A 25,711-nucleotide genomic window follows, 5' to 3' on the forward strand; every position below is an offset into this window, starting at 1 on the left:
ATTGTAAACCGTGGGAGGTAAGTTAATCCAATGAAAAGTACGAAGCAATTTTGATTTACTAAACTGATTAGAAAATCAAAGAATCAAGAAGTTGTATAATTTTAGAACCTACAACAATCAACAGCGATGACTTTATGACTGTAGCGGTAATGGAAGCTCTTGTGTTATCTGAAGAGTAGGTTTTCAATTGTTTTTTAAAAACACTCCACAGTTGTCTAGGGTAAAATTCAAAGTAAGAACTAAACCAATTTACAATCTATCTCACCAACTCCACTTTCTGAAGTAGCAGGTGCATGGTGTCCCACATAAAGTTTAAATTGAATTCATGTTTATCTCTTCAACTTAAGTACAAGCAACAGTTTTTACATTTACAATTACAAATTCACTCATTATCATTATTAATTTTACATGAGAACTTCTGAGAAAAGAAAACCCATTATTTCCTAAAATAAACATTTACCCAAACATAGGACATAGCCTAAACTTTTTGTCAATGCATGATGTCTCAAAATACATAACAAACATAATTTTCCTTTCAATACAGAAATTTCGTTTCAGATGATAACCTGCCTGTCATTCTTAAGCTGTTTGTTGAAAAACAACAGATAAATATCAGTAAGAAAGAAAAGAATTTGATCAAATCCTAATTGTGACACATATCATACTCATTTATGCAATAGCTCAAGAGCTCTCTGCAATGTAGGCTTAAACCTGTTAACATCAAGCTTGATATTTTGCTTGTCCAAATACACAGACTTAAATTCTTGCCACCCTATTTTCTCAATCAATGGAGGATTCTTTATAAACATGTGATCTAGCGGGTATTGTTGTACAAGAGTGCTTTCTTCCAAGCTTATTTTATATTCTAAGTACTTTATGTTCATATCCTTTGAGGGTGTTCCAAAGTCATTTGTGGCAAGCCAGTCCAATGCATACCCACCATAAGGCACAACCTGTATGAAAACTGCATTTTCCGGAAGGAAAAGTATGTTAGTGAGACCTGCTCCATGAACTCCCAGTAACACATCACAGGAATTCACAACATGAGCAAAGCCCCACATGCTCTTCCCTGCTTCCCTAATGATGACATCAAAACCCAAACTCTTGGCCATTTTTTCTATTTCATCGGTATTAATGAAAGATCTTGATCTTTTTCTTGAAAGAATCATGAGCCTTGGCTTCCCATGTTGACCATTTCTGATTTTTATTGCTTGGAATCTCTTCAATGCATAGGAACTTCTCAAAAAATCCCTGAAGTCCTGCATGGAATAGGAGTATTTTTGAGGGTCAATGCTTAGTTCTTTATGGTGCCGTTTGAGCCCCACATTCACCCTTGGGAAGCAATGAACTCCATCATCTTGATCAATGTCCATAATCTCATAGTAGGACAGCTTCTTAAGAAGTGGTTTGTGCTTTGAAATCCACCAAGGACGGTTATCTGCTATGATAAACTGTACTTCTCCATTGAACTGTCTAGCAGTCAAAAACAACGGAATAACAATGTCAGTGAATTCATGGAAGTGGTTTCCAGTGTACCCTCCAGTAGAAAACAGTACAGCTGGAATGCTGTGATTTTGGGTGCATTGGGGGACTTTCTGGTTAACATTCACCTCCTTCAATGTCCATTTTCTTACACGAATCATTGCATCTACATCATCCCTTCTTGCATAAGGCTTTAAACTCCGTGACATGTTTTTTTCCAACGTTGTTGCCTTAGATGAAGCAATGTATACAGTAGAGGATTTTCCTAGGACTCTGATATCCCCCCTTGCTTGGCAAAATTCTGTTCTTTCTTCTGAACTGCACAGTAGCTCCTCTTTCTTTGTTTCTTTCCCTTCAACTGCAAAATAAAGAACAGTAACTTTACAAAAGGTCTAGCTTGTATCATTCTATCTTTATCTTTATCCATTTGTGAAGAACTGCCACTGCCTTCAACTACAATTTTGGTCATATTCACTTTAACTGCAGGCACCAGAACCATCAGAGAATCACATGTTGTAAGACACATTTACCTCAACACTCTATAATATGATCAGAGTTTAAGGATTCATTCGCTTATGTATTAAAAGTTCTGGTGAAGTTATCTCATTTGAGGTGTACTTGTGTTAACCTTGTTGAGATTCAGAATCATACCTTTGGATATTCGTGAAGAGCTGCCGGTGATCAGCATTTTGGTGTCAACACCTACTAAGAGCTTCAGATTCACTGCACAGAAACAAAGGAAACTAAAGTCATACTTAATGGCTACAAAAAAAGTTTATAATACGAAATGGTTGAACATATATCTTCATTTCATGCCGTGTCAAAGCACAATGTGTGCTTCTACTTGATCTTGGATTACGGAAATAAGTAACAAATGCAAGAAGTTAAGCACTCACACACGTGCACAGGACCCAAGTAAGGCTTAAACACAGTGCAAAGACTGAAAACTATGAACAAGCAGCTCACAAATGCTCCATATCCCAACCTTTTCTGCTCATAACGACTAAAGCTTTTGGCCAGTACTGTGTCGTAAATCATTTTATTTATCACTCAAGAACCCTTCTTCTATGTCAGGATCACAATACCATCAAATAGAAGTAGTTTTGAGTAACACCTCTTTAGTGGATCACCATGAATTTTTTTGTACACATCCTCTGTGGTTTGAGTAGTCGGCTAAGCAAGATTTTGAGACAGTTCTATATGACAAATGGAGGAAGGTCGAGGCGCATTTTCTATTCAATGTTGGTCTCCACGAAGTTGTTGTTATATCTTGAATCAAGAGGATTCTCCAAAACCAATATTTAATGGCCAATGAAAAGGACTTTGGTTGACTGTTACGACGAAGAAACCTTTTAAACGATTGGTGTTTGGTAAGATCATATTTTTTCACATATGAAGTATGAACTGCCAACCGTGGAACCCATCTTTGAAAAGTATTAACCAACTAAACCTTGCTTAGAATGCTGGTATCAATTATTGCATTTCTCGAATCACCGCTAGATTATTAGTTCATTACCTTCCATGCTAACACAAATGTGGCTCAAGTCACAAATTAACCAAAAATAGCAGCTTAGTTAACTTGATGAACAAAACACACAGGACGGATTAGCAATCAGTTTGAACTATAATACGGTTGATTGGTATCAAAAAGTCATTGCATTAAAGTGTAAAACGGGCCACATTCTTATGCTTGGATTTATCTTTTTACTTTGTTTAGTTATACTTCTCATCTCACCATAAGGTAGTTTGAAGTTTTACTTCTTCTGATAAAGATAAAAAAGCATCACTTTTTAAAACAATTCTACCGAAATAACTTTCTCACTCGATACCCTTATTGAGATAGACATGAATTGATTTAAGTACAGGCAAAAAAATTAATTTTTTATCAAAATATGAGAACATAAGTCAGTTTGATTTATCTGAAATTTCAGTAACTATGAGACAGTGATTTAAGTTTCATCAATCGTGTTTCAAGACTTCTCATTTGCTTGTATCAACTTATGTCAAACATTCTCCTTCGATACAACAAAAGTAAGTTTGAGAAGAAGAAATAAGCTGAAAGTGGAAGAAAATTGTCGGCAAGAAGCTGAATTTAACGAAGCCAATTCCAGTAAGAAAAGCATATTCAAACAAGTCGTTTGGTAGCACAGAGCAAGACACTTTAACAATATGAGTATTTTTTCTTGTTGTAGTTTTTGGTGGGGTGCATGATAATACAGAGTCTTTGTATTATATGTTTGATCACTTCTAGAGAAATACGTGTGCGTCTTAAAATAATTTAAATATTTGATTATAGAAAGAGGTAGTTCTAAAAGTAATCATTATTAATGGATTTAATGACGTCGAAAATGCAACAACCCTAGCAGGTTGAGACATGATCATGCTTATATCTCATAAAATAACGTTCGTGTTTCTCTTTCTTTTACTCACACAAACACGCATTGATGCAAATGAAATTTGAAAACATTTAGCAGTTACTATGAATGAGAATAATCGGAACACTCAACAAATCCTTGACCTTAAAATTTTGAGGAGGCCAATGTTGATGTTTGGAAGTCAATGTTAGGTAGGAAATTGTGGGATTATAGGATGGATAATATGTGTCAGTGATTAATATGTACTGTGCGTGCTATGCATGTTCTGTGTTCTATCAATAATAAATAATTGAATTTATTAAAATATAAAAATAAATAAACATATGTAAAATTAAAGATTCAACTATACTCACCGGGGAACACATAATTTAAAAATGTATTTTGAATTTTCCAATCTAAAACAAATTTTCAAATTACATAATCCAATATTCTAGACTGTATAGTTTATAATACATTTTTAAATTTTAAAATTATTTCAAATTATGCAATCTAGCGTACATTTTTCAATTATAAAATCCAAAATTTATTTTCAAACCCTAATGTATATTCCAAATTGTATGATCAAGAACATATACTAAATTGTAGAATATAAAAATCTAAAACATGAACATTTTAAACTTTCCAACATCCTCAGGAAGGTATAAGAAAAAACTACAGGAATGCAAAAAGTAATTACCTAGAAAGCACTTTTGTAGTAGGCCATTGCTTTCTGCACCCATGTTTCTTCCCTTAAGCAGACCTTGTACTAGCGACACCCTTTCACCTTGCAAAGCCCAACCCATAAGAAATGCATGCTCTTTAGAGATTCAATCACACTCTTGATTCAAACATTTCTTCCTACACCCCATAATTTTAAACTTCATCCCATAGTTTTAAAATTTTCTAATTTATTTTATGATGGGTGATTTTCAGTTTGAGTTCCGTTTAATTCATGACATTAAGCATTACAATTTTTGTATTCAAGGATATATAATTTGAAATGCAAATTTGTATTATGGATATTCTAAAATACTGAATAAAAATATACACTCTAAAACGTATTTTTTAATAAGAAAATATACACTCTAAAACTCTTGTTATCTCAAATCAAGTTAAACTTCCATTGTACGACTCCCATGTCTGTGTTCAACATCATAATGTTTTGTTTCTCAGATTATATGTTTTTCTATATTATTTAGACTGTCTGGTTTCTTAGAAAGTTTTCATGACTTTTTGGGGGAGAGGAAGGGCCGGTCGTGTTCGGCTTGGCCAATGCTACCATCTTTTTCCCAGATGTTTTTTTGAAGCTTTTGCTGATTATCAATTGGCAGAGCTTTTGAGTACACCTTTGCAGTCCTTGTGTCTGCAAATAAAATACAACTTGGAACCATCTCTGAGTTTTTATCCTGCATCGGTGTTTATATTTCCAATGAATTGTATGTGTAGAACTTATGACATTCTGCATCCTGCATCTGTATTGTTTTACTCTATTTATTATGTAATCAATTAATTTTATTCTGCAGATTGAAAATGCTATTGAATATTTGAAGATTATTTGGGCCTTAGACGGGTATGAAAATTTAACAGTTTTAGGTAAAAGAACTACTGCACCATGGCCTTTATTTCTTCTTCCACTATCAAGGAAAATAATATTCTCCTGACTTTCAAAGTGTTATAATATGATTTATTCTAGAGTTACTGTTGATTGGATTGTTAATTTTCCGGGCACAAATTGGCAATGCTTACTGTAGAACCCAAACTTGGCAAGATGCTGATTTTAGGAACCATCTTCAAGTGTTTGGATCCTATAATGACTGTTGTTGCTGGTCTAAGTGTAAGAGATCCACTTGTAACGCCATCTGACAAGAAGTATGTAAGTTTTTGTTTTGACTGTTGCTGATATTTCTTGCTTCCTGACTGTTCTTTTGTTGAGCTTGGATGTTACTCTTGATGGAAATAGTGGTAAATTTTATTAGTTTTGATGGTAGCACGTGAGACCAGTTGTTTTCATACTCAGGCAAGGAAGGTTACAGACAGAGTCTATGAACCAATACCGCCAGAGAACATAGTCTGGTAAATATTTAGATGAAAGTTGGCAAGTTTTTTTAGCACTAATTCTTTTGGTTGAATCATGTCACAAAATACTGATTCAATAATTCTTTTGGTGAATTAAATACCGTTGTAATCTGATCTTGAGCATTAAGTTGGTGGACCGATATAGATAATGCAGTTGTCTTGCCTATTCTGGTAGCTACCATTTCTATTTTTCATGTGCTGGTGTTGGGTGTACTGTCATATATTGAGTTCATGTTTATTGCACTTTACAAATTGGGTAAGGTGGACCCAGCAAGGTTAAGATAGAACGAGTAGAAATGTTGCATATTATTTCAACAATTCTGAAGTACAAATAAACAATCCACTGTATTAAGAAATTGAATGATTAAACAACCATTATTTCTTGCTTAATTGCATTCTATTTCCTCACTTCTTCCAAATCAATAAAATTTCTTCTAGCAGTATAGTATAGCACAGCTCCAATTAAGTTGTTTGGTTGGAACTAACTAAACTGTGTTCACGCCTTTCATAGCTTCAAATCTTGGTTCCTTTGGTTGGAACTTCAGTGTAGCGTAGAGCCTCATGTAATCCTCAAACACAAATTTTGGGTATACTTTGTCTATCACTTGTGTTTTTCTCTCCAGCAATGCTGGTGCAGGATAGATAACAGCATCACCAGCAGGGTTGTAGAATGAGGCTATGGACATTCTAGTCCCATCAGTTCTAGCAATCACACGGTGCTCCACACTTTTGTATTTCCCATTGGTAATTACCTGTTTCATCAAAAAATGTGTTAAAAAATAGACTTTAAGCCTAATTCAACCTTACAAAACCGGTTTGTAAGACGAGGTTTGCATCCACTTGTATACTCTAAATATTCTTAGAATCATAACCAGAATTGAAGACTATTCCATTATCCTATTAGAGACGTATTATTTCAGTACTGAAAGAATGTACCTCAAGCTGGTCACCAAGGTTAACAACAATGGAGTGGCGCATTGGAGGCACATCCACCCACTGGCCATCTTTGAGAAGCTGCAGGCCACTGACCTTGTCATCTTGCAAGAGAAGGATAATCCCACCTGCATCTGTATGAGCACGAAGACCCTTCACCAGCTCTGGCTTCGGACATGGAGGGTAGTTTGCTACCTTTGTGCCAAAATTTGGACCCTTTGATCCATAGAAGGCTTTCTTCAGGTACCCTTTCTCTAATCCAAGATTTTCACACAAAAGGTCAAGCAGCTCCTCTGCAAGTTTCTCCAATTTTTGTGCAAAGTCCTTCATTGCCTTCCTGCATTCACACCCATCTAGTTCAGACCATGTCTGTGTTTTATGCAGACAGTACAAGATATCATCACATTATCAATTTCATCAGCCAAATCACACATTCTTACTTATGGTAGTTTCAATATTCACATGCATGCATGAAGCATATCTTAGTTTTCAATTTGCCTTACCTGTACTCTTCACTGAGATCAGGAATTTCAGAGATGTTTGAATGTGGAAGATGGCGCAAGAAGAAGGTGCTCTCCCAGTCCATGTCCTTTATTTCACCTTGGACACCCTCCAATCCCTTGCTTGCCACTGCCTCCTTGAACCTTTGCTCCATGCATTTCCTATAATGCTCTTTCGTTAACCTTTCCACAGTATCCAAAAGTTCAAGGGGTATTCCATGATTTACCAACTACAATTAGGAAAGAAAGCAACATCATCAGTTTGGTAAAAATGAACATGAAGAAAACTTATGGTAGCAAATATATTTCTGTGGGGTACCTCAAAAAATCCCCAGTTTTCACAAGCATCTTCGATTTTCTCTAGGACAGCCTTTCTCTCCTCACCATTGATATTCTCAAGGTTGATCACTGGGAAGTTCTCCATCTCTCACTTCTTCAATCTCTTGTTCCCTTATCTTAATGTTTGAGAGTGTAAATGTGTGTGTGTTTATGCAAAGCTAGGTGTGTGGTATTTATAGTGGAAGAGCAAGGACACTAAAAGAAGTAAATTTTGGTGTGTTGATCATGAATCATGAGATGCATGTTCAGTAGTTAGTAAGGACAATCATTATACGCCAAAAACAGTTTACGTGGTTGAATTGTCTATTTTGGTATACGTTGGACACTTGTGGTGGCTAATGCAAACATAACTTTCCTAGCATTTTCCCATGACCTTTTTGGAGTTATGCTACTCCTTTCTTAGAAGGTAGTGCAAGCTTTATGGGATTTATTTTTGGAAGAAAAAATCATATAAATGTGAAAAAAATATATTTAACACCACTTTTAATCTAAACTATCGAGATTTTTTCTTGAATAATGATATTAACACAAATATTTTACATTCATTTCATACTATTTTTACTTATTTCTTATTTTCTTTTTTCTTGAAAAAATACATGTAAAAGTGTATTTCTTTACCATTATTCTTTTTCTCTTTTTTTTCTTTCTATGATTGTTGCTGTAAAATTTACTGAGTTTAGAAAGTATGGTTTCTTCTGCAACTATGTTTTGACAGTACAACAGGTAAAATTTGTTTTAACAATTTAAGAAATTGGTGAGAAGAAAATAGAAGATCAAACTGAAACGTGCTGGTTTTATATTTGGAAAATATTCTATTAAAAAAAATTCATTCAACTCTCTTATTTTAGTTCTTCTTTTACTTCTTCTTTTCATATTATTATCATTCGTGAAAAACGTGAAAAGTGATATTTTTGCCTATATTATAATATTATTCAATTTTAGTCGTAGTATGCCATCAGTTTAATACTGCAAAATGATGAATTATTTTCTTGCAATAATCAGCAATGCAATACAAGTTTAATGTAGTAATACGACTTTCAGAAGTGCATTAAGATAAGCCAACTTAATGAGAATTAGTCAAAAAAGCCGAATTTAGATTCTATCATGAAAACCTTACGTAATATTATTATAGTTCATTCAAATAAACTCATTCAATAAAAATAGTCGTAAGAGAGAAAAAATTAATTAAAATTTGCTTATAAGGCACCCAATCCCATTGTTATAATAAATTAATCAATTCTTATAATAATTATTTTAAAATTTGTATTTAAATGGCTTTTTATTAGTTCACTGTATTATTTTTTTACGTCATCAAAATTAAATAAAAACGTTATCCTGCCAATAAAATTTTGAGAAAGATAATTACCAAAAGGAAAATTATGATAAATACGTTTTAATATTGGTTATAAAAAACATATAACAACTAAGATTTTATTTTATATTCCTAAAAATAATTTCTATGCAATTTTTTTTAAAGAATAATAACACTTAAAAGTGTAATAGTTTGCAAAAAATAAATTAAACTCATATATTGGCATATATATTTATAATACATTTTAAGTATTTAACTTTTAAAATATTATTAAGCATTAAAGTATTTGATACACTTGATTAATAACAGGAGCCACTTGACTAAAGACTACTATATGGATTTATTTTGTGCATTGTTTGGTGTATCAGCCTACCAAGTCAGAGTGCAGACCAATATTAAACTTCGATTTTCTCCCACTATTTCTGAAGTCAAATATTTGCATATTTTTTGTGAGATGGCTGAAGAAAAAATGTTGGATTTAGACTGCAAAACTTTTAAACTTCCAAATTTCCAATATTATAATGACAAATCCATGACTGTGTTTAGAGAAAGAAAAAAAACAAAGAAACCCTAAGGAAAATTTCACAGAATTAAATAACTGTAAATAGAGACAAGAAACTAGAACAGTAAATTTCACAGAATTATTAATAAATTAAAACAAATATTTTTAAAGAGAAAAATATATCATATCATGCTATAAAACAATAAATACTCCCATACGAGGATATATCAAAATTTTCTAAAATATACTAAAAGAAAATATGACTCTATCTCCTAACAAAAGAAAAGGTAAATATCTTACTTCAAGAAAGAAAGGTAAAGAAAAAAAATACTATTACATTAATTTCATGTTCGGTGTTATTGATCTGATATTTTTTATTTCGTAACAAATTTAATACTTTTATAATCATATATATAATTGTTTAATCGAGAATCTATATGTATCAAGTTGATTGATTAATCGATAATCAAACTTCAAATTTTAGTTTTAAAACAAAATTATACTTAATAATTAATATATAACTTCTGTTACTTAAAAGTGTAACACTCAAACATCATGGCCACTTGATTATTATCTCTAACAAATTTAATATTAAAGTTTCCAAATTTTATAATCTTAAAATATAAATTGTTAAGTTGAAAGATAGTTATACAAGTGAAACTCCATAGTATTAAATATAAATTATAATATTTAATATTAAAATATTATAAAATTACAGTGAAACTCCTCATTTAAGCAAAGCAGACTTTGAAAAATAGTTGTTAGCCTACAGCAACACCTATAATTAGTTGATGTGAGCTCCATGACTCCAATTATGGTTGTCTGACATACAAATAGAAAATTGTAACAAAAAACTTTCATCAAGTTTCAACTGATAATTGCATTAAACAGCAATACCATGTGAACAAAAGCAAGCCATAGAACAAAATACCATATGAACAACCCTAATCTGCAAAATTATGAAAAAGTAAAAAATAAAAAATTAACAACAGATAAACCATAAAAGAGCATAAAAAAACATCTAAAAAGGGAGAGCAAGAATTGAAAAATAAGGAAATCTCCATCATCCCGTTTATGGTTTACTGAATATGAAGTCTTATGTATATGTCCATCCTTTCTAAAAAAACATAAAAAAAACATCTAATAAAAATACAAGGGAATCTGCATCCTATTTTTATGAATTTAATTTATTAGTTATATATATATATATATATATATATATATATATATATATAAGGCATTTTATAAATTATGAAATTTTTTAATTGTACTTTTGGGAATACAATTATGACTCATTTAATTTCTCTAACTTTTTTTATTTTTCCTTTCTGACACAAAAAGAGTTTATCCAAATTAAATATCTAAAAGCGTGAGAAGAAGACAGTAGTACTGTATCTATTTCCTGTGTCACTTCTTATAAATATCTCTTTTAACACTTTCTGTATTAAGTTTACTATTTATGGTGTCCTTAGCTAGTGTCTGTGTCTTCCAACGAAGCAATGGATAGAGAAGATCAAAAGTCATGTATACAATCTCCATTGATACATATCACAGTTGAAGATAAGCTCAAAGTTGATAGCATACAACTAAACCAGAACAAGGCAATAGAGAGAGCTGAACTCTATGAAGAACTGAGGAAACAGCTATGGCTAGCAGGGCCTTTAGTATCTGTTTCTATATTAAATTATTCCCTACAAATTATATCTGTAATGTTTGTGGGGCATCTTGGTCAATTGCCACTCTCTGCTGCTTCAATGGCTACCTCCTTTGCCTCTGTCACTGGTTTTAGCTTATTGGTGAGTTGTGTTATTGGTTTTCTTGTAAATAAGAATGTAGAATACCATATAATATAAGATTGAAGATTCATTAATGTATTGTTTTAATATTTTAAATAGAGAATGATGTCAATTCTTTATATGGTTAGCCTCATATTTTATTGGTGTTTATCTCTATAGTGAACTTCTTCCATGATAAACCCAACAACAGCATGTATAGTGTAGCTGAACACTACATGTTTTCTGAGATATTTGTGTTTTTGTTCAAAAAGGTGGGAATGGCAAGTGCTTTGGATACCTTGTGTGGCCAATCATATGGAGCAAAGCAGCACTATATGTTAGGCATACACATGCAGAGGGCTATGCTTGTTCTCATGATTGTTAGCATACACCTTGCATTTATTTGGGCAAACACAGGATCTATTCTGATTGCCCTTGGCCAAGATCATGAAATATCTGTAGAAGCTGGACAATATGCTCGGCTTATGATTCCAAGCCTTTTTGCCTATGGTCTTCTTCAGTGCCTCAACAGATTTTTGCAAACTCAAAATATTCTATTTCCAATGGTGTTAAGTTCTGGAGTCACTACTTTACTGCATATTGCTATATGTTGGACCATGGTATTCAAATCTGGACTGGGTTACAGAGGAGCTGCCATAGCAAATGCTATATCCTACTGGATAAATGTCTTCATGCTGATACTCTATGTCAAGTTTTCTCCTTCGTGTTCAAAAACATGGACTGGATTTTCGAAAGAGGCATTGCATGGCATCCCTTCTTTTCTTAGACTTGCAATTCCTTCAGCTTTTATGGTTTGGTATATTCTCTTCACAAATTTTTTATCAACACTCTTTCATGTCAAAGTTACATTGTTTTTTCCAATCCTACACAGTTATTTGTTCAAAAGACAGTTTCTTTTTCCATTTTTAATGTTATCTCGAACAGCTTGGAAATGTGGTCATTTGAAATGATGGTTCTCCTCTCTGGCCTTCTTCCAAATCCAAAATTGGAAGCATCAGTGCTTTCTATCTGGTTAGTCAGTATCATATTGAACATTTATTTTGATACGATAGTTTTATATTGAGGAGAAAACTAGAAACGCTGTTTCTAATGCACTCTTACATTGGTTAATCAGCCTGAATACTTCGACAACTGTTTGGATGATCCCCTTTGGACTCAGTGGAGCTGTAAGGTGAGTAGCTATTGCAATTTTTTCAAATGCATGATCAATTTTCTATAGAATAATACCAAGTTGTCAGAGTTTTCTGTTCTCTTCGTACTTTACCTTGTAGTACTTGTCTTTTTGTGTGGTTGTTGTAGTAATAAATTGCATGATTCTTTGCAGCACTCGTGTCTCAAACGAGCTAGGAGCTGGTCACCCTCAAGCAGCACGCTTAGCTGTGTACTTTGTCTTTATAATGGCAGTTATTGAGGGAACTTTGATTGGAGCAGTGATGATACTACTGCGCAATATTTGGGGCTATGCATATAGTAATGAAGTGGAAGTGGTCCAATATGTAGCTATCATGTTGCCAATTCTTGCGTTATCCATTTTTCTGGATGCACTACAGTGTGTTCTTTCAGGTTTTTCTTGCTTATATTCCTTTCATTTTTGGTCCTAGCAGAGTCATGTCTGAAATAGCAAATCTTCCAACACAAAACTGCAGAAACATTTTTTCACTCAGTCGAAAGGTTGCTTGCAAACTGAAATACAAAATTGAGGAATGATTCTTTGACACGCCTAAATTTTTTACATTCATTTGACACTACCCTTATTTATTTTTTACTCTATTCTTTCTTGAAATAATACAAAAATTTACACTTTTATGACCATTTTATCCTTGTACTATGTGTCAAATGAGTATAAAAGTGTGTCATGATACTATTCCTCTACAAAATTATGTGTTCAATGCAGATAAATATCTGCTATGTGTGGAAACAATGTTGCTTGTAACTCATTTTCTTGAAGAATAAACATTGTTGTTTACATTAATTCAGGCACAGCTAGAGGATGTGGTTGGCAAAAGATAGGGGCTTTCATTAACCTAGGATCATACTATTTAGTTGGGATTCCATCAGCTATCTTCTTTTCTTTTGTCATGCACATCGGTGGGAAGGTAAGCAAGTTAAAGTTTTTCTGAATCAGTCTTCTCACTTTTGTGATTTCATAAAAAAATTGTGATTCTACTTTTTGTAGGGCCTTTGGCTGGGAATCATATGTGCACTAGTTGTTCAGGTGTCATGCCTATTTGTAATTACAACACACACTGACTGGGAGCAAGAGGTAAAATTTTGCCTTTTTGTTATAACTTTGCATCTTCCTTTAAATTCTTATTCTGATGTGGTTGTGTTTTTCTGGAATCTGCTTTCATTTTCAGGCAAAGAAGGCTAAAGAAAGAGTGTACAATTCAATGACAGCAGGGTTCATAGTCTCATGAGGGAGAGAGTTTTGGCACATGGCAAGAGAATCTGATTAACCATGCATTCAACCAAAAACAAGTTTCTCACATGAAGATATCTTCCTATATATGTTTGTAGCTTTTACATAGCAATATAGCATTGAGTTTCTTCACTATGTAACATCTTTGTCTCCGACAATTACCAACTTCTTATTCATGCACAAAGCAACTCTAACATAGCAGGAATTAAATATTGCATCTAAGGCCAGAAAAACACTTAATTTCATACATGAACTCCAATTCAAAGCATGCACCTGATTGTATATGTATCACCAGTTATTGCGCCAATTAGACATTGAATAAAGGCATTAATGCACAACACAATTCTGACTGGTCAGTTTTTAATGCACACCACAATGTCTATTCTCAAACAGCACCGAACGATCCAATAGCCAAAATAAAGTGCAGAAGGGCTATAGTGTTATCCAAAGTTCAATAAGCCATGCAATCATTAGAAGTAACTAGGACTAACATCATAATTTTCAAAAAAATCCAGAAGGATAATAAAAGTAATGGGAAACATAAAAAAATGATAAAAATGCACGAATCTCTCTGTGTTAATTAATTTATCTAAATGTAACAGAAAAAAAGAAATTCTTTGTCGAAAAGTAATATTTTTGTTCCCGATCCAAAATATTACATTCTGTTTTGCAATTGCATGGCTCCTTATATATGATTTCATCATTTATTAGTGTTTGGTGAACATCATTTTGATAATTTATCTAAGTGTCTTGATTTTGTCTCAACACCATAATAAAGTTTCTTACAGTAAAGTTTCATGTTGAAAATTTTAGAAGTATATAGAGAGAGAAAAAACATGTTTTGAAGTATTCATTCATTTAGACAAATAAGTTGTGAAGTTTTTTAAAGTGAGGTGTGGGTGATCTATGAAAAATATGATTAAAAAAAAACTAACATTTGGTTTGATTCGGTTTGATATTTATTATAAATATAAAATGAATATTAAGTTGTATATTTTATTGGAGTTAATGTAAAGAAAGTAGTGAGGAGCTGTCTCTATGTAATTGCAATAATTAGAGATATGTGTAAATCCTTTTATTTATGAGTCTATCACTAGGTTTGTTTAGTGAAGAAATATATGTCTCTACATATATTTCTTTAGTTAGTTACTTTCTTGCTTAAGGGTGCGCTCGATCTTCCTAAACCTTTGTAGTCTACAACTATCATCATAAATCTTGTATAGATATCCATAAGCCTAGAGCTGAAAAAGTGACTAACTTACCTAAGAAAAGCAAAATAAATGGAATAAATATTATTAGTAACCCTAGTAACTACATTTATTTTCAAATGTCAAGTTCTAACAAATGTTCATAACAATGGTGAAGAAAAAATATTCTACTCAATTTACCCAAGAAGCAGAACTGAGGTCTCATCACTTGTAATCTAAACTTTAGGCCTTAAGCCAACATATTAAGTGAATGGTGACCAGTTACATCAGACTTAAGACCAAGGAGATATAAGCATAGGCACTATCTAACAAATCAAAGATCCAAAGCGGAAAAATTAGAAACTATTTGTAGTGGACAAAATAACCAAAGACAGTACATCATAGCATACCTGCACCAGAATGAAGGGTAAAGATACACCTCATTGGGAGCATTCCCAGAGCTATATAATTGTTCATTTCGTTCAATAAGTTTCTGAAGACCTATGTACTTCATAAATTAATACAAAAGTTAGCAAACAGAAATCAAACATTATGTAAAAAAATCCATAGGGCCTTCTTACAAAAGAGTTGCAAATTTGAAAACGTAAACTAGGCACAGGAGTTCAAACCCAGACTAAATCCACCATTGATAGCGGCCCTTACTTGATCCTCCAGCTCTTGCAAATAGGATGCTTTCTTTTCAATTTTATTCCTTAGCCCAAGACGTTCTGTCTGTTGAACTGATTATGAGTTAAAATTATAATTTTATTTTTTTTGTATTACTCAGAATAACAGAGAGCATCAAGTGAAATCATGTACCAAAAATAAAACAACCTGTTTACAAACCTTTAAATCTTCAATATTGCTTACACTTGTGCGAGCAAGACCCTTCCATTGTATTTCCTTTTTATCCTTAGAAATAATATCCATTGCCATTAGAACATTCAAAGCATCATAAACCCTCCGACGGATATTTTTCTCGTCATATTGTTGCTGTCAAATGTTAATCCGAAAACATCAAGTCCATAATATTTATCTTTACGCTCTCGGTCTGAAAGAATTTATACAAAAGGAAAAAACCTGATCAGGAGTTGAAGCACCATTGCTTGGATCAGCAAATTCCGATACAAGTTCATCGGCTACCTGAATACAAGCACAATCCACATCAAATTTATAAAAATAAAGAATAGTTATATGACGGTGTAAAACCTTTACATTAATATGACAGCTAAACTCAAAAGTTACTAGATGAATTACATCACTAGTGAAACTAGATTGCATAATGAAGAACTCATCAAATGGGAGCAATATCACACTATTTGTATTTCTAAAATGGCTAATTAGGGATTGAGTTTTGATCTAATGATGACAGGTTTCTGTACCTAGCTTCATATACCTCGTTTCGTAAGAAGCAATTAGTATTTCTTATGTATAATGTAGCAACAGATGTAAGCACAGAATAAACCTCAAATCAGTGAGTGATTTGAAGAAGAGACTTGTATGTGAGCTCTGCTTCGACCTTTAGAATTAATAACAAAAGATGTCCTACAAAATTTCAAAACAATGCAAAACCTCTCAAATTTTAAGCAATAAAAACCAAAGCAGCACATCAATTAAGAAAAGACTACAATGTTTTCATAAATGAAACAACACCCTACGCCAGTTATGCTCAGTCTCAGCTTTGTAATGCCTAGAACTGTCATCAACCGTTGAATTAAGAAAAACACCAAAATAAGAATCAGATGGGCTCTGGTCTGAAGTTTTTTTAGCAATGTAGTGTGTAGTTTATTTCCTATGTCCTTGACTGGGCAAGAACATATCACTACCAAAATTTGTAAAATCAGTGATTGATTCTATAGACCTAGTTAGTTACAAATCTCATCATTTGGAAAAAATTCCAGAATAAATGAAAGATGAACATACCAGAACTTTAAGTGTCAGTGCTCCATTTTCTTCTGAATCTTTCTTCCTTCTATCAGTTTTTATGGCTAATTTTTCAACTTCAGTTGAATCACTTAACAAATATAGATAAGATGTATCATTATCCTAAAGACATTCATTGAATAATAACTATGAAATATACTTTTATTTAATGATAGGAATTTGAATTTACATATACGCAAACACGCTTATACTATAAATTATAATCCTCAACTAAAAAAAAACATACATGATTTAATGTCTTCTCATTTTCTTAATTACATACGAGTTATTATTGAATGAAAATTATACAGGCACTAGGTAACGTCCCAAATTATATATAAATATATAATATAGCAGTTCACATTTTTAATATAAAAGAACAGTTAGAATAAGACTGTAAATAAGGTATTAAGGTTACAGTCATCCCAGATTTAGTCATAATTTAAAACTAAACACCTTGAGTATTTCAAAATGATAGAACTTAATTTAGAAACTCCTAAACAAACTAAGTTGCAGCATCATCACCATCCAGGGCCTGCTTCAGGGTACCTCATCCACCTCTGCTCACATCCAAGTGGATGATCGTTGCAAAAGAAAAACACACGCAAGCAAAACACAAACACAAAAGCAAGGGTGAGCTAGATATACACAAATCATGTTATAACAATCACACACAACCTGCAAGTTTAATTCAAAGTTAATGAACCATACAACACCACTTGTTACACTTTACACTTGACTCGTCCAGACTTAGAATGCTTGACGAGCTATGGCGGGTCATGCACTCGTGGTGGCCTCTACTGCTTTGCAAAGCCATTACCAATGGGTTTCACCCTACCACACTCACGAGGTTAGTCCGTTATCACTCACCTTGGGCTATACTGGAAGCACCCAAGACTAGGACCTCCTGCTACTACTCACGACATGATTCAATCCTCTCTACTTGAGAATGATTGACCATTGTAGTTTCAGCATAACCCCCAAGACTGAGCTATCATGCAAATCATTCTAAAACATACCAAGGGCACCACCATGAATCCTCTCCTTGAGGAGCATGAAATTACGTCCAATAACCACACTTTGTTACATTCAACCACCAAACATGTCTCATACATTCACATACTTTCAATATAATAATATTACCACCAGCGTACTATGCATTCCAATCAATCCACACACTTAATTCAACCAAAGCAAGAGCAAAAGAGAAATCTGGACTCAAAGGATTCGCAGAGCGCATCCTACTTGCAAGGCAGGACAAGAGAGTCTTGCACAGCGCACCCCTTAATTCGCTATGCGAATTGACTTGCAGCATACACCAGAATTCAAACCTCTCGCATAGCGCACCCAAGTCGCTATGCGAGAGCCTAGACAGAGACTACCCCTCCCAAAGACTCGCTATGCGCCCACAAACCCTCCAGACCATCACCAATCGCATAGCGACAGGATTCGCTATGCAAATCACCAGACATAGAGCAGCACCCTCCAGTCATTCGCACAACGTACCAGCTCGCATAGCGAATGATGTGCAGGGACTCGCTATGCGAGAAAATTTGCATAGCGACTCTGCATCATTTGCAAAACGCGAATTCTGTAGAATGATGCACTCACAAACCCTCACCATTTCTAGGCCTTTTCTCAAATTTCTAACACCTCTAATTCATGTTTTACACCTAATTAAACTTGTCTAGATGATTATAAACGTTCCTACTATAATTTTAAAGTGATTTAGACTCAATTTCTACTCTAGAACACCAGAATCAACAACTTAGTGACCCAAATTCAATTTTACCACTTGTAACTCGTTTTAGACCAGTTTGATGTTCCTAACAAGTTAAAATTGACCTATTTGAGCTACCCAAACAGCCCAATTGCACTCAAGACCTCTAATGCTCAAAATCACTACCTCACTTCCTCTCAAAGTAGCCTAAAACCCTAATAGTTCACCCAACACAAAGTTCAACACATCTACATACTTCATAAAAATAAATTTTAAGAAAGACCTAGCTCCCCTTACCTTGGAGTTGAACAACACAACTCACTAACATAGCTCACTGGAATGCCCTAACAGTACCTCGAGTTGTGAGAACTTAACAAAATCCTACAGAACACCACATTGGTGATAGAATAGCTCTTAGAGCTAGAATGGAGGGGAGAAATGAAAAAGATGAAAGCACAAGACACATGCAACCAACAAAGATTTCATGTGTTAGGTTCAAGAACAAAGAAGAGGCTGCATGCAAGGACTTACCAGCCTAAGACCCGAAACGAATCGGTCCGTTTCGAAGCCCTCTACGTTGCGAACGTTTCGGCACCACCTGATCAGAAAGAGAAATGGAAGAGAGAAGGCATAGATGTGGTAGAGAAAAGGTAGAGAAAAATCTGAAAACTGAGTTTTTAGAGAGAGATAGTTGAAGTAGACTAATGAACCAGGCGGTTCAGAAATCCATATTTATAATAAAATAATAACTCTAGTTCTATTAGTCTAATGCACTAATCCACTCTTTTAATCCACATTTTAGATTCTCACACGGTGAAAGATTTAAAAGAAAATATTGGTGTGAAATAAAAGTAATGATACCAAGTGCAAAAAAATGTAATTTTAGATAATGAAATATAAGAAACAATGAAATATAAACCGCTTCAATAATTTTGAAAATCATAAAAGACGGAAAATGATACTTGGTACAGAAACATTATAAAATAAAAAATAAAAAGAAATACTAAATTATATAAATATAAACTTTTGATAAAAATAAATAAACATTAAAATAATAAAACTTAACCGAAGTGGAAGAGAAATTTTTATTTCATAATAATTGAATAATATGTAAAATAATTGTTGAACAGTTTAAAAATGGTTACTTAAACATTACTATATTTTTAAAACTATAAAAGAATTTAAAATAATAATAGAAAATATGTTAAAAAAACTATAATAAGAAATGGTGTTATGTTATTTGAGAATTTGGAGTTGAAGAACATTTTTCTAATAATTGATTTATCTTTTCTGTTTTCTTTAATTCTTCTTTTTGCAGGCCATACAGAGCAATTGACTGAATCGTCATAAACCTTACTAGCTTGAAACAAAATTGTGATTATCAATATATAAGATCATAATTAAATAAGGTAAAAAAAAATTACTAAAAAAGAAAAAGAAGACAAGGAAAGAAAGAAGCCACAATAAAATTTAGTAAAAGAGACATGTTTTCTTTCCAGAAACCAAATGTAACCTTTGTTTTTCAGGGTCAGTGGTCTGGTTCCATAGTATTATGTTTCTCATGTCCTGCAAAAAAAAAAAGTTGGAAGAATTGTGTATCGGTAATTGACGAAGGAACATAAAACCATCAAGTTCAAAGAACAAGCACTCGTTCATAAATATCAACACAACTTGCATATATCAGTAGAAAGAGATGGCAAATATAAACACAGATTAGAATATAAACAAAAAACATTGCAAATGGCAGAGGAAGGTTAGAAGAGGTTACATGTGTTGAGAATCCAAGTGTGAGTCTAAGTCCCACATTGGAGAGAAATGAGAAAGTAGAGTGGTTTATAAGTGGGAAGACCCATTAACTCATTGCCTTAAGGTTTTGGGTAAAAGAGTGGTGTCAACTACTTATAAGGTTGGACTCACATCTCATTTGCTTATTCACTTCCCGGTCAAAAACCTCCCCCTTGATACTCCTATCAACATGAACAGACCAGAATCGGCAAGAAGGAAGAAACAGATATTCTTTGAAAAAACAAGTTTAGTTTAAAGAAAGTCATACATAGTACAAGACCTAGAATGTTCATTTCTTTTCGGAAATCATGTTATGATATAAAAATAGTTGGACTTTTTCTTTTCTTTTAATACATCATATTTTTATTTAGAATACTTTTTACTATGTTTTAATGATTATTGTTTTATGTTTTACGCCTTAGAAATTTTTAAAAATTTAATACCTTAAAATATTGTTTTCAATTGAATTTAAAATATTTTTAATATTCGTAAACGTTATTTTTAATTTAAATATTTTTTTAAATTTATTTAGTCGCATAGAAACACTATCTATTTTAATATCAAGTGAATTATTTCACCAGATGTAACTGTGATGTAAATTTTTAAATATATATTATTATCTTTTTAATATATCTTATGCATTATCTTATGACTTTAATTCAAGCAAAAAGGTTTAACAACAACCTAGTTAACAAGTACGAACATCAATACTTTCTTTTTTACTAAAAAACTATTTGCAGTCAGTAATTTATTTTATTTATATATGAGTTAAGAAAGTAAGTGTAAACTCATTCCAAATATATTTAGCTGAATTCCAGAATAAATGAAAGATGAATGAACATACCAGAACTCTAAGTGTGAGTGCTCCACCATTTTCTTCTTGACCTTTCTTCTTTCTATCAATTTTTATGGCTAATTTTTCACCTTCAGTTGAATCACTTAACAAATATAGATAAGAAGTATCATTTATCCAAAAAGCATATTGAATAATAACTATGAAACATACTTTTCTCTAAGGATAGGAGTTTGAATTTACATATACACAAACATTCTTGTACTATAAATTATAATCCTAAAAAAAGCATACATGATTTAATGTCTTCTCATTTTCTCAATTACGTACGAGTTATTATTGAATCAAAATTATACAGGCACGGTTAAAGATTTAAAAGAAAATATTGGTGTGAAATAAAAGTAATGATACCAAGTACAAAAAATATAATTTTAGATAAAATTAAATATGATTTTAGTCCCTAAACTATGAAGTGATTTTGTTTTTAGTCTCTCTTTCAAACTAAGGTACCTTTTAGTCTTTATCCTTTAGGAAAACATAATTTGTCGTCCTAAAAAACGAACAGCGTTAAGTAGAGGTTGAGCTAGCGATTGCTATGGCTCGAGTGAAAGGAATTAGAGTTTGTGTTCGATCGATTTGCTTTGGCGATTGTTGTGGCTCGAGTAGTCTCAAGGGTGAAGAGCAACGACAGGGAAGATGCTTCAAGAGCAGAAGGTTGGATTTCATCTTCTTCAGCATTGTTTTGGCTGGAGTGGTTGGTGATTATTTACTTTCGCGATTAGGATTCGTCTTCCATCAAACAAGATAATTATTTACTTTTGGTTTAATGTGGATGCAGTGTTTGTGATGCATTGTGTGTGTAAATTTTTCATTTTACCATGTTTTGGATGCATTATTCATTGAACAAGGTAATTATTTTTCATTGTCGATGCAATGATTAGCAATGGTTTTTGGCGCTTCTCTGCATCACACGGGGAAGTTCATGAAGAACAAGGTAATTCCTTTTATAACATGTATTTCTCCTCCCACATATTCTAGCCCCTCCTTTTATAACATGTATTTCTCCTCCCACATATTCTAGCCCCTTGTTCTTCATGAACTTTCCCATGTGATGCAGAGAAAAATTGTCTTATTGCAGGGACATATATTGGGTCAAAGGAGCAATTCCGTGTTTAAGGGAATAAGGTAACAAAGGATCCATGTCTATTGTCCCGCTTTCCTTGGACAAAAGGAAAATAGATAGTTAGTGAGTGTCAGTGCATATCCCCAATCCCACTCCGGGGAGTCTGCATTTCCATTTCCTTTGTAAAGCCATCACTAAGGCACATTAGCCTTTATTGAATCCGACTACTCACTTAGTCAAGCACTCAACGTCAAAAACCATTATTAATCATTGCATCGACAATGAAAAATAATTACCTTGTTCAATGAATAATGCATCCACAACATGGTAAAATGAAAAATTTACACACACAATGCACCACAAACACTGCATCCACATTAAACCAAAAGTAAATAATTACCTTGTTTGATGGAAGACGAATCCTAATTGCGAAAGTAAATAATCACCAACCACTCCAACCAAAACAATGATGAAGAAGATGAAATCCAACCTTCTGCACTTGAAGCTTATTTCCCGTCATTACTCTTCACCCTTAAGATCACTCGAATCACAACAATCATCAAAACAAATCGATCGAACACGAACCCTAATTTCTTTCACTCAAGCCATAGCAATTGCCAGCTCAACCTCTACTTAACACTGTTCGTTTTTTAGGACGACAAATTATGTTTTCCTAAAAGATAAGGACCAAAAGATACCTTAGTTTGAAAGAGGGACTAAAAATAAAATCACTTGATAGTTTAGGAACTAAAATCATATTTAACCTTTTTAGATATTATGTAATATTATTGTGAATACAAAAAAATAACGAAATATAGACCGCTTCAATAATTTTGAAAATCATAAAAAACAGAAATATTTGGTACAAAAACATTATAAAAAAGAAAAAATTATGAAATAAAAAATGAAAAATGAAATATTATTATAATTTAAAATTCATTAACAAAAAAGGGAAATATAAATATATTTCAAATAAGTAATTAAGAAAATAAATCATGTAATATTTACAACACAAATATAAACTTTCTATAAAAATAAATAAACATTAAAATAATAAAACTTAACCGAAGTGGAAGAGAAATTTTATTTAATAATAATGGAATAATATGTAAAATAATTGTTGAACAGTTTTAAAATGGTTACTTGAAACACTACTATATTTTAAAAACTATAAAAGAATTTAAAATAATAATAATAGAAAATATGTTAAAAAAACTATAATAATAACTGGTGTTATGTTATTTGAGAAATTGGAGTTCAAGAACATTTTTCTAATAATTAATTATCTTTTCTGTTTTCTTTAATTCTTCTTTTTGCAGGCCATACAGAGTAATTGACTAAATCGTGATAAACCTTACTAGCTTGAAACAAGATTGTGATTATCAATATATAAGATCATAATTAAATAAGGTAAAAGAAATTACTAAAAAGAAAAAGAAGACAAGGAAAGAAAGAAGCCACAAGAAAATATAGTAAAAGAGACATGTTTTCTTTCTGAAAACCAAATGTAACCTCTGTTTTTCTGGGTCAATGGTCTGGTTCGATAATATTATGTTTCTCATGTTCTGAAAAAAATAAAGTCGTGTATCGGTAATTGACGAAGGAACATAAAACCATCAAGTTCAAAGAACAAGCACTCGTTCATAAATATCAACAAAACTTGCATATATCAATAGAAAGAGATGGAAAAATGGCAAATATAAACACAGATTAGAATATAAACAAGAAACATTGCAAATGGCAGAGGAAGATTAGAAAATGTTACATGAACAGAGTTGAGGGAGGCATGCGACTTCAATCCAGAATCGGCAAGAAGGAAGAGACAGATATTCTCTGATTAAACAAGTTTAGATTAAAGAAAGTCATACATAGTACAAGACCAAAAAACAATCTCGGTGAGAATTTACAGTAGAATGTTGATAATGCTTACCAATAGAAGAATCTGAAAATTGAACCCAATTTTCAATTCTACACAGCCAAATACCGTAGTTTCACAGCCATGAAACAGCAGAATGTAGACTATGTTTGGCAAGAATGATTGAGACACAGAAGAAAACTAAGACAAAATCAAAAGATGGGTTAAATCAGGTCAAAGAATTTATCAAGAAAAACATAAACTCTGAAAATAGCAGAATCGAAAAAGAAATAGAAAAAAAAAAGAGAAAGAGTGTAGGAAGACGCACAGAAGAGAGAAAAGGATGAGCGTTGTCTTTGCTCTGTGGTGGTGAGAAGTGTAATGAGACACTGCTATTTAAATACACAGAACTCTATTTTACCGCCAGATATTAAATTGTTTTGATTCTCGCGCTTCATATTTCAATTTTAATTTAAATCGCAAATTAAAATTAGATCTTCGTCTTATTAAATGATCATTTTGATGCAAATAAATTAATTGAAAATATGATTAAAATACATTTTTAACTAGTAACTCATCTGCGTCTTAAAGATATGGTTAAAAACTTCAAATTTGTTTCTCCTGACTTAAAAATATATAAATAAATTAAGATATCATATTGGTATATAAAATATATTATAGGTATTGGTGATATTTTTAAAATGATAACGACGTTATTGACGGTAATATATTGTATAAAAGAAAGTTTTAATTAAAATTTAAAAGATATAGTAGTATTTTTATTCAAAAAATATGTTACGTAGAAGGTTGAAGTTTTTTTGTTCTTTGTTTTTAACTCAAGGCTACATTTTCTTTTCTTAGTTTTTTTTTTTGTCTTTGAGGCTTTAATTTTCTGTTTGTTATTTGAAATTTTTCTTTCAATATATTCAACAACTTCATATTGTTTAAAAATTAAACTAAGAAACAATTTAAACTTAAATACATTTTTTCATATGCCTTTCATAGAATAGTGAAAAAACTTTGAATTCAAAACAAACTATATTTTTATTTGATATAAAATGTTCGTAAAATCTTCATAGTTGTCTTCATATTGTTTTAATACTTAAATTCTTTGGTAATCAATTACCAAATGTCCTGTAATCAATTACTAGAGTTATTTTTGCTATTACACAGTCTTGGTAAGCAATTATCGAAGAGTTTATGTCAATTTATATTTATTGTAATTGATTAGAGTAGGAGTGTAATCGATTATAAGTGAATTCATGTCTCCTACATGACTTTAGCATTGTGTAATCGATTACAATATCTGATAATTGATTATCATAATCTAAAATCGTTTTAGAAGTGCACGATTTCACCTTTAACTATTGTGTCAAGATGTGTAAGAGATACGACTTCCTTATACGAAATAATCTGGTCCTCACGACTTGTCTAAATGCGTAAATATTTATTTCAAATATTTTTGCCTAGAAAAAAAAACCCAAATATTTATTTCAAAATGAATTCCATGACTATTTCTGGTAATTGTTTGTTTTGTGGTTATAGTTGTCAATAAATCTTCCAACAAATATGGCTTTGTATATGGAAGGAGGATTTAATCATTTATGCACAA

General features: G+C 32.3%; 4 protein-coding genes and 1 long non-coding RNA gene across 10 annotated transcripts; 2 read left to right on the forward strand and 3 right to left on the reverse strand.

Moving 5' to 3' along the window:
• Positions 1–68: 68 nt before the first annotated feature.
• On the reverse strand, positions 69–3,222 carry LOC108323385 (alpha-1,3-arabinosyltransferase XAT2). Its single transcript, XM_017555827.2, has 3 exons — positions 2,379–3,222; positions 2,134–2,205; positions 69–1,840 (listed from the first exon to the last, which is right to left on the reverse strand). Exons 1-3 carry the CDS (start codon positions 2,518–2,520, stop codon positions 666–668), a joined length of 1,389 nt encoding a protein of 462 aa, XP_017411316.1. The 5' UTR covers positions 2,521–3,222; the 3' UTR covers positions 69–665.
• Positions 3,223–6,188: 2,966 nt separating this feature from the next.
• LOC108323412 (1-aminocyclopropane-1-carboxylate oxidase-like) lies at positions 6,189–7,813 on the reverse strand. The gene is made up of 4 exons (NM_001329813.1): positions 7,665–7,813; positions 7,349–7,575; positions 6,849–7,182; positions 6,189–6,664 (listed from the first exon to the last, which is right to left on the reverse strand). The coding sequence occupies exons 1-4, from the start codon at positions 7,767–7,769 to the stop codon at positions 6,398–6,400; spliced, it is 933 nt and encodes a 310-aa protein (NP_001316742.1). The 5' UTR covers positions 7,770–7,813; the 3' UTR covers positions 6,189–6,397.
• A 2,414-nt stretch (positions 7,814–10,227) lies between these two features.
• Positions 10,228–24,470, reverse strand: LOC108323387 (transcription factor-like protein DPB). 6 transcript variants are annotated; one of them, XM_052871557.1, is made up of 12 exons: positions 24,428–24,470; positions 24,175–24,300; positions 24,010–24,077; positions 23,757–23,809; positions 21,173–21,266; positions 20,057–20,109; positions 19,075–19,141; positions 15,981–16,043; positions 15,747–15,893; positions 15,564–15,632; positions 15,311–15,408; positions 10,228–10,320 (listed from the first exon to the last, which is right to left on the reverse strand). In XM_052871557.1, exons 4-12 carry the CDS (start codon positions 23,804–23,806, stop codon positions 10,311–10,313), a joined length of 651 nt encoding a protein of 216 aa, XP_052727517.1. In that variant the 5' UTR covers positions 23,807–23,809; positions 24,010–24,077; positions 24,175–24,300; positions 24,428–24,470; the 3' UTR covers positions 10,228–10,310. The 6 variants fall into 6 exon arrangements, 4 of the variants coding, with proteins under 4 accessions (XP_052727517.1, XP_052727516.1, XP_052727515.1 ...); XR_008246433.1 differs by having other exon boundaries at positions 10,275–10,320; positions 15,530–15,632; XM_052871556.1 differs by lacking the exon at positions 10,228–10,320 and adding an exon at positions 11,757–12,934.
• On the forward strand, positions 10,756–13,958 carry LOC108323386 (protein DETOXIFICATION 16). The gene is made up of 8 exons (XM_017555829.2): positions 10,756–11,294; positions 11,546–12,090; positions 12,219–12,305; positions 12,409–12,465; positions 12,619–12,857; positions 13,272–13,390; positions 13,471–13,557; positions 13,652–13,958. Exons 1-8 carry the CDS (start codon positions 10,998–11,000, stop codon positions 13,709–13,711), a joined length of 1,491 nt encoding a protein of 496 aa, XP_017411318.2. The 5' UTR covers positions 10,756–10,997; the 3' UTR covers positions 13,712–13,958.
• LOC128194957 (uncharacterized) lies at positions 20,324–20,666 on the forward strand. Its single transcript, XR_008246434.1, has 2 exons — positions 20,324–20,485; positions 20,532–20,666. It is a non-coding gene; the product is annotated as an uncharacterized LOC128194957 (long non-coding RNA).
• Positions 24,471–25,711: the final 1,241 nt, after the last annotated feature.

The sequence above is a fragment of the Vigna angularis genome, chromosome 1 (assembly GCF_016808095.1).
Source record: "Vigna angularis cultivar LongXiaoDou No.4 chromosome 1, ASM1680809v1, whole genome shotgun sequence".
Taxonomy (NCBI): domain Eukaryota; kingdom Viridiplantae; phylum Streptophyta; class Magnoliopsida; order Fabales; family Fabaceae; genus Vigna; species Vigna angularis.

Coding starts and splice junctions, on each gene's coding strand:
- LOC108323385 (XM_017555827.2), bottom strand. CDS start 2,520: ATGATTTACGACACAGTACTGGCCAAAAGCTTTAGTCGTTATGAGCAG. Junction 2,206..2,378: donor CTTGGGTCCTGTGCACGTGT/GTGAGTGCTTAA, acceptor GTTTCTGTGCAG/TGAATCTGAAGCTCTTAGTA. Junction 1,841..2,133: donor CTCTTCACGAATATCCAAAG/GTATGATTCTGA, acceptor TTTATTTTGCAG/TTGAAGGGAAAGAAACAAAG.
- LOC108323412 (NM_001329813.1), bottom strand. CDS start 7,769: ATGGAGAACTTCCCAGTGATCAACCTTGAGAATATCAATGGTGAGGAG. Junction 7,576..7,664: donor AAAACTGGGGATTTTTTGAG/GTACCCCACAGA, acceptor TCCTAATTGTAG/TTGGTAAATCATGGAATACC. Junction 6,665..6,848: donor ACCTTGGTGACCAGCTTGAG/GTACATTCTTTC, acceptor TTGATGAAACAG/GTAATTACCAATGGGAAATA.
- LOC108323386 (XM_017555829.2), top strand. CDS start 10,998: ATGGATAGAGAAGATCAAAAGTCATGTATACAATCTCCATTGATACAT. Junction 12,306..12,408: donor GCATCAGTGCTTTCTATCTG/GTTAGTCAGTAT, acceptor TTGGTTAATCAG/CCTGAATACTTCGACAACTG. Junction 12,466..12,618: donor GGACTCAGTGGAGCTGTAAG/GTGAGTAGCTAT, acceptor GATTCTTTGCAG/CACTCGTGTCTCAAACGAGC.
- LOC108323387 (XM_052871555.1), bottom strand. CDS start 23,806: ATGAGAAACATAATATTATCGAACCAGACCATTGACCCAGAAAAACAG. Junction 21,267..23,756: donor ATTGACCCAGAAAAACAGAG/GTTACATTTGGT, acceptor ATATTTGTTAAG/TGATTCAACTGAAGGTGAAA. Junction 16,044..19,074: donor TCGTTTCGGGTCTTAGGCTG/GTAAGTCCTTGC, acceptor GCTTGTATTCAG/GTAGCCGATGAACTTGTATC.